The sequence below is a fragment of the Centrocercus urophasianus genome, unplaced genomic scaffold (genome assembly GCF_019232065.1).
Source record: "Centrocercus urophasianus isolate 14NV4802_14NV808 unplaced genomic scaffold, USGS_Curo_1.0 seq_17, whole genome shotgun sequence".
Classification (NCBI taxonomy): domain Eukaryota; kingdom Metazoa; phylum Chordata; class Aves; order Galliformes; family Phasianidae; genus Centrocercus; species Centrocercus urophasianus.
This window is the reverse complement of record NW_024884722.1, coordinates 14,873,129-14,890,264: the sequence shown is the minus strand read 5'-3', so window position 1 is coordinate 14,890,264 and position 17,136 is coordinate 14,873,129. Positions and strand designations below refer to the sequence as shown.

Genomic DNA, 17,136 nt, shown 5'->3' with positions numbered 1-17,136 from the left:
AGATTTTGTTTGCTTTTACAAGAATAACTTCAGCACTGTTATTTCCAGCTCTTAGAATGTATTCCACCTGTGCTGTATCTAGTCAGCATCTCTGTAGTCAGACTAATTCAATGTTCAGGTTATTAAGTGTTTAGTTATTGTTAACTACAATGAAAATTCCACTGACAAGTCAGAGAGTAAATTGAAATTGGATTCTATTAGAATGACTTTACACTTTATATAAATTCAAAGAAAGATGAAAGGGGCAGTTTGTTTAGAATACATTTTTATCAGAACTGTCATTCATTGGTATTCTTTTTTCCCCTTTTTAGTTAAGTCAATCGCACCTCTTATATTGTTAAATAAGATGAACAGCTGTAGATATTTTACTGCAGTTTCTTGAGAGGAAGCTGTTGGGCTTTTTTTGTACTGCTGTCTGTCTTGTGTTTTGTCTTAAATCAATATATAGCATTTAAAAACAATATTAAGAGACAATAAAAAATACTTCTGATTTATATATGTAGAATTTAAGAGGGGTGCCTCAGAGACAGTCACACGTAAATCAAAACACCTCTATTTTATTTTCTTCTGAAACTAGTTTGTAGTTATGCAAATGTTGTACAGTTCTGATCAGGTACTAAAAGCTGTTGAAACTGACCTAAAAATAACCTTTAAAACAGCCTCGAGTCTTTAGCAATTGCAATTTGTAAAGGAAATGTTAATGACCATCATCAGATACCTTCTGTAGAGCTCTTGATTTAAAGACCTGACAAACAGAGGGCTGCTTTAATCATACAGTTGTTTCACAAGAAGAGGTTGTTATAAATAAGATGTCTGAAATCAAAGCTTCATCTGAGTAATATAGCCTGTGAAAACTTATTTGGCACAAGCTAGTTAGAATGAACTCCTTTCTATTATTTATGGATCCATATAGTTATGTATCAGTGGAGATAGTGAAAAAAGCTTCTACAGATCATATTTAAGAGGAGTGTAGTACAGCCAATGTTTTATTTTAGTTTTCAAGTTTAGTTTGTGATTTTCAAGATACTGTAATCATTTTCATTTATTACTATGTTATTAGAAAGTGGTATAAAGGATGCTGTTTAGTACTCAAGAGAAATTTGCTCTATTAAATGTAAGTGATATGTACGGTGTGTTGTTTTGTTTTGTTTTTTTTCCTGTAGAACAGACTGTAGAAATAGTAATGACAGAAAAGAAGAACAATGTACTGTTTGATAAAAATTGTGCTTGTGTGCCTTATGGTTTCAGGCTTTTCAATCTTTGCATAATATTTCAGATCCGTACGCTCATGTTTCTTTCCTCCATCAAAGCAAAACAACTGAGATCATTCATTCAACTCTAAATCCTACATGGGACCAAACTCTAATATTTAATGAAATTGAGATCTATGGGGACCCACAGACAGTAGCCCAAAATCCACCTAATGTTGTTATTGAACTGTTTGACAGTGACCAAGTGGTATGTGAAAGCTTTTTACCTTGATTCTTATCATTATTTTTTCTATTATTGTTATTTGACAATAACATTAACGACTATGATTTTCATTTTTTATTACAGGGTAAAGATGAATTCCTTGGAAGAAGTGTTTGTGCCCCCATGGTCAAGTTAATGCCAGAAGAAGACATCACACCAAAACTGCTCTGGTATCCTGTAACAAATAATGGCAAAGCTAGCGGAGACATTCTTTTTGCTGCAGAACTTATTTTAAGGGACAAGGCATGTATTTATTATATTGTGTGTGTGTGTATGTTTATGTGTGTACGTATATATGTGTGAGTGTGTGTGTGTCATATCATATATATTCTTTCATAGAAAGTCATAATGTAACGAATTATTTTAATGCTTGCAAAGTATTTCATTTAAGTAAGAGGAAAGAAATCAGTATTTGTGTGTGTGTCTCTTAACAGAGTGGCTCCAACCTTCCAATTCTTCCATCACAAAGAGCGCCAAAGCTTTACATGGTACCTCAAGGAATCAGACCAGTCGTTCAACTCACTGCTGTTGAGGTACTGTTTATTTTTAAGTTAACTGAAAACAAATGCAGCAATCTCATCTTCCAGGTAGCAAGATTGTTACTTTGCTTTGAGGAGAAAAATAGTGAGAAATATCTGGGATTTTTTAATAAGCATTTTTGGGTTTCACTTTTTCTCTCATCATTCAAACAACCTTAATGTCTTGCCAGTCATGTTATGTTTTTGTTTTTTTTTTTAATTGAAAAGACTCTTCTTTCCTTCTTTTTGAATATCATGCTAAGCATGCTGATCCTCGATCTTTCTCTGTCTTTCGCTTCTATTGGATTTTATTTCACAGATTCTGGCTTGGGGGTTGCGGAACATGAAAAATTACCAGCTGGCACCTGTTACATCACCGAGTCTCATAGTGGAATGTGGGGGTGAAATGGTGGAATCTGTGGTGATCAAAAACCTCAAAAAGACGCCAAATTTTCCATCTTCTGTTCTCTTCATGAAAGTTGTACGTTGCTAAAACCTATTTACTGTATAAACTATCAGTAGCAAAATGAGTTGCCGCATACTTTTTAAGGTTTGTTATGTAAGAATGAAAAGAAAAACCTGTGCATCCTTTTTTGACTTAGCATAAGCAAATTACTGAGCATGAAAATTCTAGTGAAGATTGTGTAATCATGTCTGTGTGTACATTGAAAAAGTATAGTCTGATATGCTCCAGTACAGTGGATAGATGTATGTATTTGAGAAGACATCATTTTACATATAGAAGTGTGATTACTTTCCTATTGCTAGGATGGGGGCTGTGTAAGATTCAAGAATACTGAAGATTTAGGGCAACTAAAAGTATTCTTAATGACTTCTATTGAATCATTCATGTAGTCAGAAATTTCATTCACCATATACTCATAAAATGTAGTAGATCAATTCTAAATCAAGTAACAGCTCTAATTTGGGGGGGAAATCTTTATTATTCGTTTTCCTTTTGCCTGCATTATAATCAAACTCTAACATTTTGCTTTTAGCTTTTGCCAAAAGAGGAGCTGTACGCCCCGTCTCTTGTTATTAAAGTCATAGACCACAGACCATTTGGACGGAAGCCCATTGTGGGACAGTGCACTATTGATTTACTGGAAAGCTTTCGCTGTGACCCCTACGCTACAAAAGAAGACACTGCTCCACAACTGAAAGGTAAAAAGCTGGAAAAAGACAAATTATGCTTTCCTGTGAAATGCTAGAATAACCAACCTTTGATGTTTACTGTGCATGCTGTACTGATGAACAGCCTTCTTGTGTTGCATACTTATTTGGAGATATGACCTGAAGGAAAAAAATTAAATATGCAGTAGTTTGTGGGATATTAAAAGTGCAAAGGAAAGTCTAGTGTTGGAATGGGCATGCTGCTTCACTGAAGTTCTTCTTTAGAATTAACTTGAATTTTAACTACCTGCATGTTACCACTGTTCTCATTAACAAAGATACAATACAGTAATGTAGCAAAAAATGGTCTGACTGCAAAGCTGACATCTTCAATTGTATTTTTTTCCAATTTTTTTCTTTTTAATTCTCTTCTTTTTCTTGACAAATATTTGTGTATAGTGCACAGAAACATGATGCATATCTATTCTTAATTCATCGCCATGTTTTGCTTTCTCTGGAGGATCAAGCTTATAGTCAGTGAATTAATTTACAACTTCTGTAACTGTTTGGATTTCAAATCCCATGGAAAGTTTGGTATGGTATTTTTCCAACGTGGTATTGTCTTATTAAAATCTTTGGCTTACAGTTAGTCTACTCTCTGCTGCACCTCGCCGGGATACAGTAATAGAAATGGAGGACACGCAACCACTGCTAGCAGCTCAGGTAGTGTCTGAAATTTGATGCTTGACTTTCTTCTTTTTCTTCAGAGCTGTGATTTCTGATTAGCTAAGCAGCAAAACTATCAGTAATGTAGCCTCCTGAAAGGTCAGATGGAGCAAACTTCCTTTGAATACAGGAAAGCAAAGGAAATACGATAATTATTTCATCCTCTGTTTTCATATAGTAAACATCAAACTGTAAATGTAAGTTACAGTTTACCCAGTAGCTTAGGAATTCAGTCATTCAATGGGAAGAATATGATAGTATGGTAGAATATTACCCAGTCACCTACTGGTAATTTTAGAGTGGCCTGTTCTCACACAGTAGTTTCAAATAAAGCAAGCAGATGGTATATGCTTTGATGATGACAGAATCAAAACTGCTGTAGCACAGACCTACAGCTGTTCATTTTTTTTTCCCCCATAGGTGTGGTTTTGCCTTTCTTACTGTACAGTCATCCAAAACTGCTAACACAAACATTTTCTATACTAACACCTCTTTTCTTTCCTGTTCTCTTGTGCCTTCTGACTCTCCCTACACTACTGCTCTGATTCTGTCAGAACTTCCACAGTGCAGTCTGACATTACAGGTAAAAATAATTCAGCTTGCAGAATTGTATTCCTGGCTTAGAACCTCAGAGAAGGCAAATTCCAAACATCTTTTCAAAGAAAAATTTTCCATAATTTTAGAACTTAATCTAGAAGATATTTTCACAAATTGCTGATAGAGCTTTCTTGACAAAAATAGGCTAAGTATGCTTTAGTATGTTAATTTTGTAGGCTTTTAATCCATAACTTTGATTTTTCAAAAATAAGTATTTTTTCATTGTTACAGAGGTCCCAAAGTAAATACTATTTGTTATTTTAATGTCACTGATTGTATTATTCTTCCTTTGTTTCTTCTTTAGCATTCTCATGTCATGAAACTTTACAATTGAGTTGTTCCATAGATTTTCTTATATTTATTTCCTTCATACAAGTAAAGTGTCCTAAATATTTAATTTATAACAGTAGAAAAATGTCTTTTCTTTAATCTGAATTAAGCCTTATGTTCTAATGTTTTCTAGATGGCACAGATAGCATTTCTAAAGGTAGTAAAAATTAAGAAAAAAGACTTTGAAAAGATCCAAACCCACTGGCAAAACTGATGTGAATAGTTTTAGCTGATTTTGTTTATGATAGGAAATATTTTAAATGCTAGATAAGGTGAAACAATTTCTTTTGGAGTTTGACATCACCCAAACAAAACATAGTACAAACCTGTGTACAGTTATTGCATCCATATGAGAGAAAGAATAATATTCAAAGCAATTCAGTCTGAAATAACTAAGTACAACTGTGGAAGGCATAAGGGATATGCAGGCAATATCATAAGGACACAAAAGGCAGAAATTTCATCAATTACATTCCAATTTCCAGTGTTTAAGCAGTATGTCAACAGCACTCAGCAAAATGGCTTCTCCAACCACAGTGCATGTATGTATGTATGGAAATACTGCATGGAGATGACCAGAATGGTAGCACAATATTAATGGGATGTGGTCTTGTGGCTGAGCTTATCTTAGCAATAATTCCATACAGAGATCTTGGAGGAAATGATTCTTAAAAGTGAATCTAATAAGATTAATTACAAATATTAAGGTAATAAAAAACGTCCTTTGGAGACTTATAAATATCCCACTATGTCTGTGTATTAACTACTGTTATAATATTTAAATATTACTATATCGTTATTTATTATTTAAAATCTTTGTACTGAAAGCACCAAAATTAACCAAAATGATTCAGTGACACTATTGGTGTATGAAATTTGTTCAAAAGTCTGTTTTCCAGACACTAAAATAAATGTGCAGTAAATAAAATTCTAACCCTAACTTTTGGTAGGGATCCATTCTCTTTTTTCCTATAATTTTAAGGTATTCAAAAGCTAATCGCTCAGTGTAGACATACCTTATGTATAACAGTCCACAGTGAAATCAATGGACAGATTTAAAAAGAAAAAAAAAAAAGGCAGTAACTGCTAAATGGTCTTTGCCAAGTGAATATTTCACTCCAAAATCTCAAATTTATCATATGGCATTTTACCCTGTTTCCTTGGCATTCTATGAGTGCATCCTGCTTACCACTTCTAGCAATAGCATCCAAAGCCAGAGCACTCATTATTTGTTTTGATAATTTTGAAAGAAAGCCCGAAGATTTGGATTTACTTTTTCCATAACCATTTCTTCTCAATGCAGAGAAGTACATTACTTGAAGGGACACCTGAAGGTATATAAAATATATATATATATATATAAATCAGTATTATGCTGCAATTATATTTTGTGAATAGTCTCCAAATTTGGAGTTTTGGCAATTGTTCCACAGTTGTAAGCTACCTACCCTTCATGTTGTAAACCAAGTCAGTGTTTAAACAAAGTCAATTTTAAATATAGCAATTAATTCAATGTTGCTTATAAATTTTGTGAATTAGTAATATAGTTTCTAAGAATAAATAACTTGAGTTACCTTTAAAGCAGAAATAGACAATATTTTGCAGATTTATGGGGCACTTTGTTTTACAGTTAGACAAGACTACTAAAACATAGCAGGCCTGAAAATCCCTGAAAGATAATTATGTTCAGAATATAAATAGAGTTAAAAGAATATGATATATCAGAATGGCATCCTGACCTATTGATGCATTTGGCTTGTACTCATAAAATGCTTTGCACATCTCTTTTGCTTTTCACCAAAATGTATGGATTATGCCTTTAAATTAAGCCACAATGGACACAACATGAACATGAACAAATTGCGCTAGATAATCCTGGCTTCCAAATGGAATGCATGATGCTTGCTCTTAATGGAACATCTGATCTTGTTTGCAGTATCTCTTATTCAACAGGTGAAGCGTTTTGGATTGTGCAGATTGTTACTGCACAGATAAATCTGTAGGCACACATCCTGATTGTTAGTGCATTTTATAATTCACATTTTTTTCCAGTTTCTGAAATTCTGTAGCCTGTAAACAAATGAAAAAATGGTAGTAGAAAGGGAAAATGCTACTGATTTTTAGCAAATTGTTTTGTAAAGAAGTTGATATCTAAAATATGCAAAAAAAAAAAAAAAAAAAAGCAAAAAAACAAAACCAAAACACTTCAATTCTATATATGCAAAACTTTTTTGGGAAAGAATCTCTTGAATAAATTCACTTGCGCAAGTGCTCTTATTTCAGATGAAATATGTTTAAATCAGATCCGGTGTACTGTGCAAGTGGAAAAGCAGGGAATGCTCCAAGTACTGTGGAAATGAATAAATAGAAGCCAGAGTTGAATGCTGCAGTGAAAGGTTTTGCTTTTTTATGTGAAGAAGGACAGGAAGCACAGGACGGTACTGCCTCACAGCCCTATAAACATACAGCTTGGGATTTTTTTTTTATAGTTTGTTTTTCATTTATATATATTTTCAATTAAGTTTAACATCAAGGTCATACTGACAGCAGCAAAAAAGTTATATGCATGCAGTCTGAATATTCTTTACAAGTTTTAAGGTATTGGTTACTTTACATGCAAAACTATACAAAAACAAAATACAAGAAAGCAAAGCTCTAAAAGCTTACTTAAGTCTATTAAATTCTACAAAGCATATCCTCATAATTGTTTCTATTATTTCTTTTTAATGGATTGATTCTCCTGAGCAGCTTACAGAAAAGGTAACGTATACTATTCTTCAAAATCTATACATTGCTTTCTCACAAATGAAATCCCCAATTGAAAATATACAGTGGAAAAGTGCTACTTCTGATTAGAGTATGTTTTCAGGAGAGAGTAGTTTTGTTATGTTAACAGGTGGGGAAAAATATGGAAAATAGAACTCTGCGGAGGGGGGAGGTGGAGAGGGGAGGGGAAAATCTGTTATCAGTGTTAAATAACTAAAAAAAAAAAAAAAAAAAAATCAAAACTACAGTTACTTGAATGTACAAACTGTTAGCATGTAGCAGTTGCATGAGAGTTGCTGAAGTATTGTGTTTAAGAGTTCATTGCTCATTTTTTTCTTCAACTGCATTTGAAACCTACAGGATTCTGACACGGTGGTACAGATGATTTCCACCGCGTTTAATGGAGTGATGTATGTTCAGATTTGCAGATCTGTAATTATAATTGATGTAATTATACAGCAACAATTTGAAAAGAAAAGGGAATGCCAAAAGCAAATTAGCACATTTTCCCCTCAGGATAAGCACCTTAAAAAATTACATAACAGGTTTACTATAGTTTTTAGAGGAATGCAATTCCTGCAGTGGACCCCAGGTATGGTAGACTTAAGGAAAAACACTAAGTAACTGAATGCTCCATCTAAGCATACATTCACTTCCTCTGACTTAAGCAGTCTAGGACATAGGAAGCTATAGAAGGCTGTGCTGCACTACTGGAAGATGGAGGAGAGAAATAAGTACGCCTCCAGAAATCAAACCTTTAAAATGGTTATCTAGACACAGCTAATTAATAATTGTTTTCTTGGACATGGCTCTCTGACTACTAAATGTAGTTGCATTATAGACGTCTAACCCTGGGTAAGAGAAATTCCACCTATTTCAGCCTTAATTATATTCTAAATTCTGTCTTTCATATAAAACTCTGATATTTTTTAACTGCTAACAAGTTTTGGAGAATACATTCTTACATGGTTAACTGTTGTTTTGGCTGCACAGCATGGAATGAGAGACTCTACCTCCCTGTAAAAAGTCTTGTCTTTTTTTTTTTTAAAGGAGGAAGAAATTGTTGATTGGTGGAGCAAATTCTATGCTTCAATAGGAGAACATGAGAAATGTGGACAGTATATTACAAAAGGATATGATACATTAAAGGTATTGCTCTAGAAAAAAGAAGTGAATATTTGCCAACTTTAAAATCCCCAAACCTGGTCAAAGCTGTACCCTTTGTTTTTTAAAACCTCAAAATTTAGCTGTAGTGATTTCATGTAAAGGTCTGTTATTAATTCTTGTGGTAAAAGTTTAAGAAATCTGCTTCTTTACTGTATGACTCCCCTTACTGAGAGATGTATTAAGAGTTTAGGAATAATATTCCGTTTCAGTGTTAGACTAAACATCCAGACTGAGAAAGTATGAACAGACAGGGGGCAGTATCAGTTAGCATTCCTTCATTAGAAGTTGAAACCTTACCACTTCCACACTTTTCTAAATGCGCTCAATGAAGAAGGTAAAGATTAGGTGGTGAAATGCTATTTATTGTTTTTAATGAGGCTTAAATGAAGCCTGATAGCAATTCAAATATTCCATTGCTTCCACTTAGATGTAAAAATAAAAATAGCTCTGAATTCTTTAGTTCTGTAAGATATTCTAACCAATGTACAATATGCTTTCCCAACAGTGCCAACTGTTGTAGCTGATACATACAGTTTCTGAACTGTGCTTTTATCCTTTCTTCTTTCTTTAAAGGTGTATGACTGTGAATTGGAAAAGGTACCAGAATTTAATAATCTAACAGATTTCTGTGATACGTTTAAGCTATACAGAGGCAAAGCTGAGGACAGTGATGATCCATCAGTTGTTGGGGAATTTAAGGTAAATTTCAGGTAATGGGCAAAAAACAGAGTACAAGAGACTGCATCCAGCATTTAAGTATTTATCATTTTAGTAAATCTAAATGCAAGCATTTCAGCAGTTAAATACAGAGGCGTGTTAGTAGGGGCAGCAGATGCTCTTAACTGCTTAGGTATGATCCTTTCTATTTTTCACAGAAGGAACAGCTGCACATGGTTTACACTGTATGTGATAATAGTTAATTCAAAAGAACTAATTAATATTAATGCATTCTTCCCTGTGGAACAGAACCTTCCCAGGATGTAATTTTACTTTTATGGTCTTACCCAAGTCAAATGACTTCCGAGTTATAACTTTTAAGTTGAATTAAACTGTGATTTTCTTGTTTCTATGTAAAATTGTCTATATGCATAGGATAAATAGGACTGACTTTTCTACATTTACCTTGACTGATTCTCTATGTTACTTTTTAGGGGTCCTTTAAAATCTATGCATTACCTGATGATCCCACTACTCCAGCTCCTCCCCGCCAGTTCTGTGAGCTACCAGACAGTGGGCCTCAGGAGTGTATTGTGCGAATTTATATCGTTAGAGCTTTGCAGCTTCAACCCCAGGATAATAATGGGCTGGTAAGACTTGTTGGTTTTGGAATGTCTGTGATGTAACCCTGCTGTACTAGAGATTAAATACAATTAAGCTTATAATAATTTCTTAACAGTATTTCTTCTTATTTTGAATAGTGTGATCCTTATATAAAAATAACCCTAAGCAAAAAAGTAATTGAAGACAGAGATAATTATGTGCCTAATACTCTCAACCCCATTTTTGGCAGGTAACAAACTTCTTTGTATTTTTAATCTTCTGTATTTCAGAATGTTTTCATGCTTTCTGATAATGTCATACAATTAACTGTTATTATAGAGATCCAGTGTAGTATTCACAGTTATAGATGGACAATTACAAATTAAGTTCCAAAAGGCATTTCACTTTGAAATCAATGGGCAGCAAAGGTGTTTGGCTAGTCTATAAGTGTTCTGAATTACATGCGTAAACAGCACAAACACAACATGCATCTTAAAATTGCCCTAATGCCAGAATAAAGAAATACAAAAAAGAAGGAAAATTTTTACATTTGGGAAATTTGAAAACATTTAAAACATTTATAGAAGCTCCAGCTGTGTTTGTATTGTGATTTTTAAAAAAAATAGATTAAGTTCTAATCATACAAAAGCTATGGATTAAACAAGCATTTTTTATACCGTGGCTAATAAAGCCACGCTATCAGTATCACATTGTGCAAGAAGGAATGTTGCAATATCTGTAAGACTATAAAATGTAATTCTTAATGAGTACAACTACCAAGGAGTGTATCAGTAGTAATTGCTGCTAGAATTATCAACACCAAAAGCATCTGTTTAATATCTTATAAAGGTCATTCCTCAAAAATAAACTTTTTGAGCAATAGTGATAACTGGACATTTTTATATTTAGAATGTATGAACTCAGCTGCTTCTTACCTCAAGAAAAAGACCTGAAAATTTCAGTCTATGACTATGACACATTGACTCGTGATGAAAAAGTAGGTGAAACCATAATTGATCTTGAGAACAGATTTCTGTCCCGTTACGGATCTCACTGTGGCATCCCACAGCAGTACTGCACGTAAGTCATGCTGTCCATTCGAAAGTTGTATCTGGTAGATCTAGTCCTCACTCTGTAACAAATAAAACAAACTGGCACTTTAAAATATATAACTAAAATGAAGAAAAACAAGAGTGTGGCTTCTGTTGCTTGGTTGTTAAGCTCACTGTATCATCTTTAACGTAAAGCTGCAAAATCTTCAGAAGAGCCTTAACTGAAAAAAGAGAAGTCAAAGTTCAGTATTCTTTTCCTGTAGTAAAATGTATGTTTTCTATGCAGAGAACACACAACACAATTTTCTGACTTATTCATGGGAATTAATATGAAAGCATTGTTAAAGCGTTGTTTTGATATGCAAAGAAAAATGCACTCTCTCTCAAAAGGTAATTGTGTCATTATCAAGATCAGTCAGCTGGTCCAGGCAGCTGCAATTCTGCCCTTTCTGGATTGGTTTAAAGCTAGTAAATACATTTTACACAATCTGCAAATACCTGGAATGGTGATTAATTTTAGGACACATTTTGTTGCTTTCCTAAAAGTTCAGGTGTGAATACCTGGCGTGATCAGCTGAAACCAACCCAGATATTGCAAAACATAGCCAGGTTTAAAGGCTACGCTCCTCCTGTCTTCTCTGAAAATGGTAGAAGGATTACCTACGGGGGACGAGATTATACTTTGGAGGAAGTTGGTGAGCTTGTTCATCTACTCTACATTTCTCTCTTAAATTCACATTGGTACAGATATAAAACTTCTCCACTATTTATGGAAGATGAGGGGGGAAAAATCTGACTCTAGTGTGCACAGATTTGTGCTAAATTCTACTTTTTTTTTTTTTTTTTTTTTTTTTTTTTTTTTTTTTTTTTTTAAGTTTCAAATGCAGATTCTGGATCATAAGCCCTTGCTCTATTTCCTTTTTCTATTTCAGAAGCCAATAAAGTACTACATCAGCACCTAGGTCCAGGTGAAGAGCGGCTTGCCCTTCATATTCTCAGAACTCAGGGTTTGGTACCTGAGCATGTGGAGACAAGGACCTTATATAGCACCTTCCAGCCGAACATCCCTCAGGTACTGTGAAATGGTTTTATTTCAGTTTCTTGAATGCAGAAATATTGCATTCCCATAGCAATCAGAGAAGTTGAAGTTAAATAAATAGATGAGCCTGTATTTCAAATAGAGTACGAAATCTGCAGTGGTTGCCTTGCTTAAGTCTAGTGTAGAGGGCAGCTCCTCTACAACACGAAGGCCACCAGCCACAAATAATCAGACACAAATGATGCTGCACTTAATAAAATATAGGAGAACAAAAAATTGTAACTACAGAATGAGAACTACTTAGGCACCCAACTGCGCTGAATTCCCTAGGAATTCATGTCTCTACCACCTTCTGAATTTTTGGCATTGTTTATTTGAGGAAGTATAACATGAGGGATGGTGCTTACCCCTAGCTGGAACCTGAGAAGTTCTGACAATCTTAACATCGAGTCTGCTCTATGGCTAAAAGATGCTACTAAGCAAGTCAGTAGGCATTTCCAGGGAATTATCATGGCCAACATGAACGTGTACATAGCACTCCCTCATTCATCTTCTCTACCACTGCAGGGAAAGCTTCAGATGTGGGTTGATGTTTTCCCCAAAAGCTTAGGACCTCCAGGCCCTCCATTCAACATCACTCCCCGAAAAGCTAAAAAGTAAGTATTTGTATTTGCACACCATCTGTCAGCCCTGACAAAGCTAACTCAATTATTTTTCTCTGAACATCTTTTCTCTTAGGTATGTCTTACGAGTGATTGTCTGGAACACCAAAGATGTCCTTCTGGATGAAAAAAGCATCACAGGGGAAGAAATGAGCGACATTTATGTGAAGGGGTAGGAGCATCCTGTTCTGTAACACTTGCAGATGAATGATGTTCAGGATATCCTGGCCCAGAGAATGAATTTCAAAAATGGTCTGGTTCAGCCAAATCAGTGTACCCTGTACCCTCTGAAATAGTACCCAGCTCAGAAGTACTGTAAGATACAGCATGAACAGTTACTGTTTTATAAAAAAATCCCAGAAGTGCAGCCTTTTAAGGCTAAACCTAAAAACCTAGAGATGAGAAGTAACAGATAAGTAGGGAGTTAGCTTTGGTGCTACGTATCCTGAAATCTTGTAAGTTTCCTAGTCTTAATGTAAAAAAATTCAACAGAAACCAAAAGACTATAGAGTATTTATCTAACAACTCCTAAAAAAAAAAAAAAAAAAAAAAAAAAAAGTAACAAACCAATTCACCACAGAGAGAGCAATAGTCTTGGCAGATCAAAAGCTTGTTTTGAGTGTTCATGTTTGCAGCACTGAACTGAAAGAGTGTGAAAGCCTCCATGCCTCTGTGAGCAACTTCTCTGGCTTGTTTGCAGCTACTCAGTAACATGGCTGTAGTACAAGCTACTGTGTGGTTCCACTGCAGCCACCAAAGATGTCCATCTGTGCTTACAGATGGATGCCTGGTAATGAGGAAAATAAGCAGAAAACAGATGTTCACTACAGATCACTGGATGGAGAAGGAAACTTCAACTGGAGATTTGTTTTTCCTTTTGACTATCTCCCAGCAGAGCAACTCTGCATAGTTTCCAAAAAGGTAGGTATTTTTGAAAATTTCTATACTTAAAACATAGATTTTAACTAGTCTGATAATTTTTTTCACTGTATACACAGAGGCAGCTTGGCTCAGTTTGTCATAGTTTTCTCAATACAAATATTAAATTTAAACATTAGATTCCTTTTAGCCAGGAACAATGTTGGCCACAAGTGGCAGGCTTCTCTCTTTCCTTTTTTTTTTTTCTCCCCTTTTTTTCTTAAATATTTAGGAACATTTTTGGAGCCTTGACAAGACAGAATTCAGAATCCCACCCAAACTGATCATCCAGATATGGGATAATGACAAATTCTCCCTGGATGACTATCTTGGTAAGAAAGCAAAACAATTTTAAATTATTATATAAGGGCTGTATGTTGAAAGTATTGTTGGCTAAATAATACATTTAACTATCACAAATTACTTGAGCATTATATTTCTATACTTTGTTATATTCTTTTTAAGTACCTAGGGAAAAAAATACTAAAGATCAAGTTATCTTTCATTTAAAAAAAAAAAAAGGGTTGATACTGCAGCTAAGTACATTTTATCAATACTAATGCATTCAACATCAAAAAGATAAGTGTAAACACAGCCTACTGCGTCAAACTTGCCCCTCACAACATGCTTAAACAAAGAAGAACGTTACATGTATTTGATCACTTTTTTTTTTTCCTGGAACATGTTTGGATACGGGAAAGGCTTATATTGAACCGCTTTGCTTTTTGTTGGTCACATTATGCAGTGTCTATGTTTTACTCTGTTTGTCTGCTAGGTTTTGTGGAACTTGATTTACATAGAACAATAATTCCAGCAAAAGTTCCGGAGAAGTGCAATATGGACATGATTCCAGAATACAAAGCAGACAGTTCTCAGAAGGCTTCCATGACTGCCTCTCTCTTTGAACAGAAATCCATGAAGGGGTGGTGGCCATGTTGTGTTGAAAAGGATGGCTCTCGCATTTTAGCGGTATGGTTATTACTTTCCTTCTCTTCAAAATTGCAATCTTTTAATTGCAAAGGATCTACCTGGGAAAAAATTCTAATTAACCGGTGCTATGTTTGAACTCTCATAATTAAAGATATTCAAGCATATGATTAGACCTTGGACTCAAAATGTGTGAAGAATTAAACAAAATACATATTTATCATTTGCTGGAGGTGTTACGCCTTTTCAATGTATGCTCTATTTTCTTCCAGTGCTTTTGCTTTTAAAACTTGATACTGCAACTCAATAAACAAAGGGAAAAAAGTCCAAAACATCTGTCAGCAACAGCAACAAAAAAACCAAGATGCTTAGTCATTAGGCAAAGATGCAGTCATTGAGTTGTTCTTGAAAGAAAAGCAGAATTGATTTTGTTTTAGTAAATTGGAAAAAGCAATATGGAGCTTAATATGCAACTACTAATGAATCAGCAAAAACATGTGCTGTTTTTGTTGATCTTTTTTCCTATTTATCATTCTCAGACACCACTGTAGTACAGAACTTTCAGATGGAAATGGAACACCAACCCCCAGACACACACAAAATGAGCTTGTCCATGACTACTGTGTTTAGGTACCAAACAAGTACTCTTCTTGCTCTTTCAATAAGATACTATGTCATATGTTTTCTGAAGGGTAAAGTTGAAATGACATTGGAAGTTGTCAATGAAAAAGAAGCTGAGGAGAGGCCAGCTGGTAAAGGAAGAGATGAACCCAACATGAACCCCAAACTAGATGTACCAAAGTAAGATATCTTTCTCTTACTAGCTTGAGGAACGTATTTCTAGCTATGATGTTCCTGACAAAAATCTTCATTTACAATGAGCTATTATAGATTAGCTATATCTGTCCTTTAAAGAACTGCTTCTAAAAGCCATCTGTGCTTCCTTCCACAAGCATAAGGATAAAATGCAAGGTTGTTTCAGTGTAATGGCACAATATTTGAGTGACACTGATTAAAAAAAAAAAAATCAACTCCTTCAGCTCTAAACTCAGAGCTTTAGATCAGAGCATTTTAAATAATTTGTACTATCACACTTAAGTATTGTCTGTATTTAAACTATGATTAATATTTGTTTGTTTTTTCAAAATATAGCCGACCTGATACTTCCTTCCTTTGGTTTACAAACCCCTGCAAGACAATGAAATTTATTGTGTGGCGCAGGTTTAAATGGCTCTTCATAGGCCTTATCTTCCTGTTGATTATACTCCTGTTTGTAGCAGTACTCCTCTATTCATTGCCGGTAAGAATGTTTAAGTGTTACTTTACTCCCTACATTCTACTTTACTCTGAAATATTTTATTTTCTTTAACTGAAATTAGCACATCCTGAATGCATTCTGACGCAGCTAGAATCATAACATCTCTTTGAAAAATACACTGAGTATTTCATATACATCATTTCACCTCGTTTCTTCCTCTCTCGCTTCCACAGAACTACTTGTCAATGAAGATGGTGAAACCAATTTGAAGAAGAGTTTTCTTCCACCTCGTCTTTTTAAATAGTACTGAGGTTTTGCCTCAGACTGCGGACCAAATTGAGCAAGGTTTTCCATGTATTTTGTTGGCTAGTATTTTGAACTGGAAAATAGATTACAAGAATTTAACCAAGGTTATCCAAGACTCAAGGGGTCATGATGGTATTTTAGAAAACAAAAAGACCCACGTGTATATTTCTTGAATACAGTAATATCTACCCCAGTAAGGTTCTGACTTCCCTTGCTTTTATACCAACTAGATTTTTCATGAAAATCACTCAGGAAACTGCCAGTTCTTGCTATTTCTGTTTTTCAACAGATACATCTTTTGATAATTCCTCTTCATCGGTGCACCTTGCATTTTAAATTAATGAAAAACTACACCACTATTATTACATGTACCAAGGAAATGTTACAGTGTATTAAAGATAGGTCAGATTTCATAAAATGATTCAGCATCATTCTGTGTAGGATACAACGTTATCAAATCTACATTGCAGTAACTATGTACTTATTAGAACTGCATATATGTAGAAACAACTATATTAATATACTATTTACTTATTGTAACTTAAAAATGCTTAAATAAACTTATCCACAAGTAAAATGCAAGTTTCCAGATTCATCCATTGCAAAAGTTCAGTTGCACTAAAATCAGGTTTGTAGTCTGAGATTCACTTTCATTGTATGGATGGTCAAAGCAGTAGCCTCTCTATGAACATTTTCCAGTTCTTTAAAGATAGGAAGTCTGCAGTAGGATCTGCACTTTGTGTGATAGTGACATACGTAACTGCATTGAGACTCCTCGTGCCTTAAAGAAAGATGGCAGTCAAAATTGCAAGAGTTAAAGTCTGTATTTAGCAGCACACAGATTTCTTTTTTTAAGTAGTACTGTGAAAACTGTGCACGTCAGGCAAAATAAATGCTACTGCCTTAATTCTGTTGAACAAGTTAGAGTAAAGGCATCACATAACTGTGATGCCCTGTTGTTTAAAGTGGAGGCACAACCAACAGTCATCCTGTCAAAAAGATACATCCTTATTTTTTGGTGAAA

The 17,136-nt window shown here is 34.5% G+C and overlaps 1 protein-coding gene across 7 annotated transcripts in view; it reads left to right on the top strand.

The window, feature by feature from the left end:
- Window positions 1–16,689, top strand: part of MYOF (myoferlin) — a 66,246-nt gene extending 49,557 nt beyond the window's left edge. For 3 of the 7 annotated variants that reach the window (XM_042818081.1, XM_042818080.1, XM_042818085.1), the window contains 23 exons: window positions 1,277–1,458; window positions 1,558–1,716; window positions 1,908–2,006; window positions 2,311–2,472; window positions 2,990–3,155; window positions 3,751–3,827; window positions 5,243–5,299; window positions 7,506–7,517; window positions 8,574–8,672; window positions 9,264–9,389; window positions 9,842–9,997; window positions 10,109–10,200; window positions 10,860–11,030; window positions 11,549–11,697; window positions 11,935–12,074; window positions 12,609–12,697; window positions 12,780–12,875; window positions 13,483–13,624; window positions 13,854–13,953; window positions 14,397–14,590; window positions 15,240–15,349; window positions 15,701–15,848; window positions 16,040–16,689. In XM_042818081.1, coding sequence (XP_042674015.1) covers window positions 1,277–1,458; window positions 1,558–1,716; window positions 1,908–2,006; window positions 2,311–2,472; window positions 2,990–3,155; window positions 3,751–3,827; window positions 5,243–5,299; window positions 7,506–7,517; window positions 8,574–8,672; window positions 9,264–9,389; window positions 9,842–9,997; window positions 10,109–10,200; window positions 10,860–11,030; window positions 11,549–11,697; window positions 11,935–12,074; window positions 12,609–12,697; window positions 12,780–12,875; window positions 13,483–13,624; window positions 13,854–13,953; window positions 14,397–14,590; window positions 15,240–15,349; window positions 15,701–15,848; window positions 16,040–16,075 — 2,762 coding nt within the window. In that variant the 3' untranslated portion in view covers window positions 16,076–16,689. Of the gene's footprint in view, window positions 1–1,276; window positions 1,459–1,557; window positions 1,717–1,907; window positions 2,007–2,310; window positions 2,473–2,989; window positions 3,156–3,750; window positions 3,828–5,242; window positions 5,300–7,505; window positions 7,518–8,573; window positions 8,673–9,263; window positions 9,390–9,841; window positions 9,998–10,108; window positions 10,201–10,859; window positions 11,031–11,548; window positions 11,698–11,934; window positions 12,075–12,608; window positions 12,698–12,779; window positions 12,876–13,482; window positions 13,625–13,853; window positions 13,954–14,396; window positions 14,591–15,239; window positions 15,350–15,700; window positions 15,849–16,039 lie in introns of those variants that run through there. The other 4 variants (XM_042818084.1, XM_042818082.1, XM_042818083.1 and 1 more) reach the window with 3 other exon arrangements.
- The last annotated feature ends 447 nt before the right edge of the window (window positions 16,690–17,136 follow it).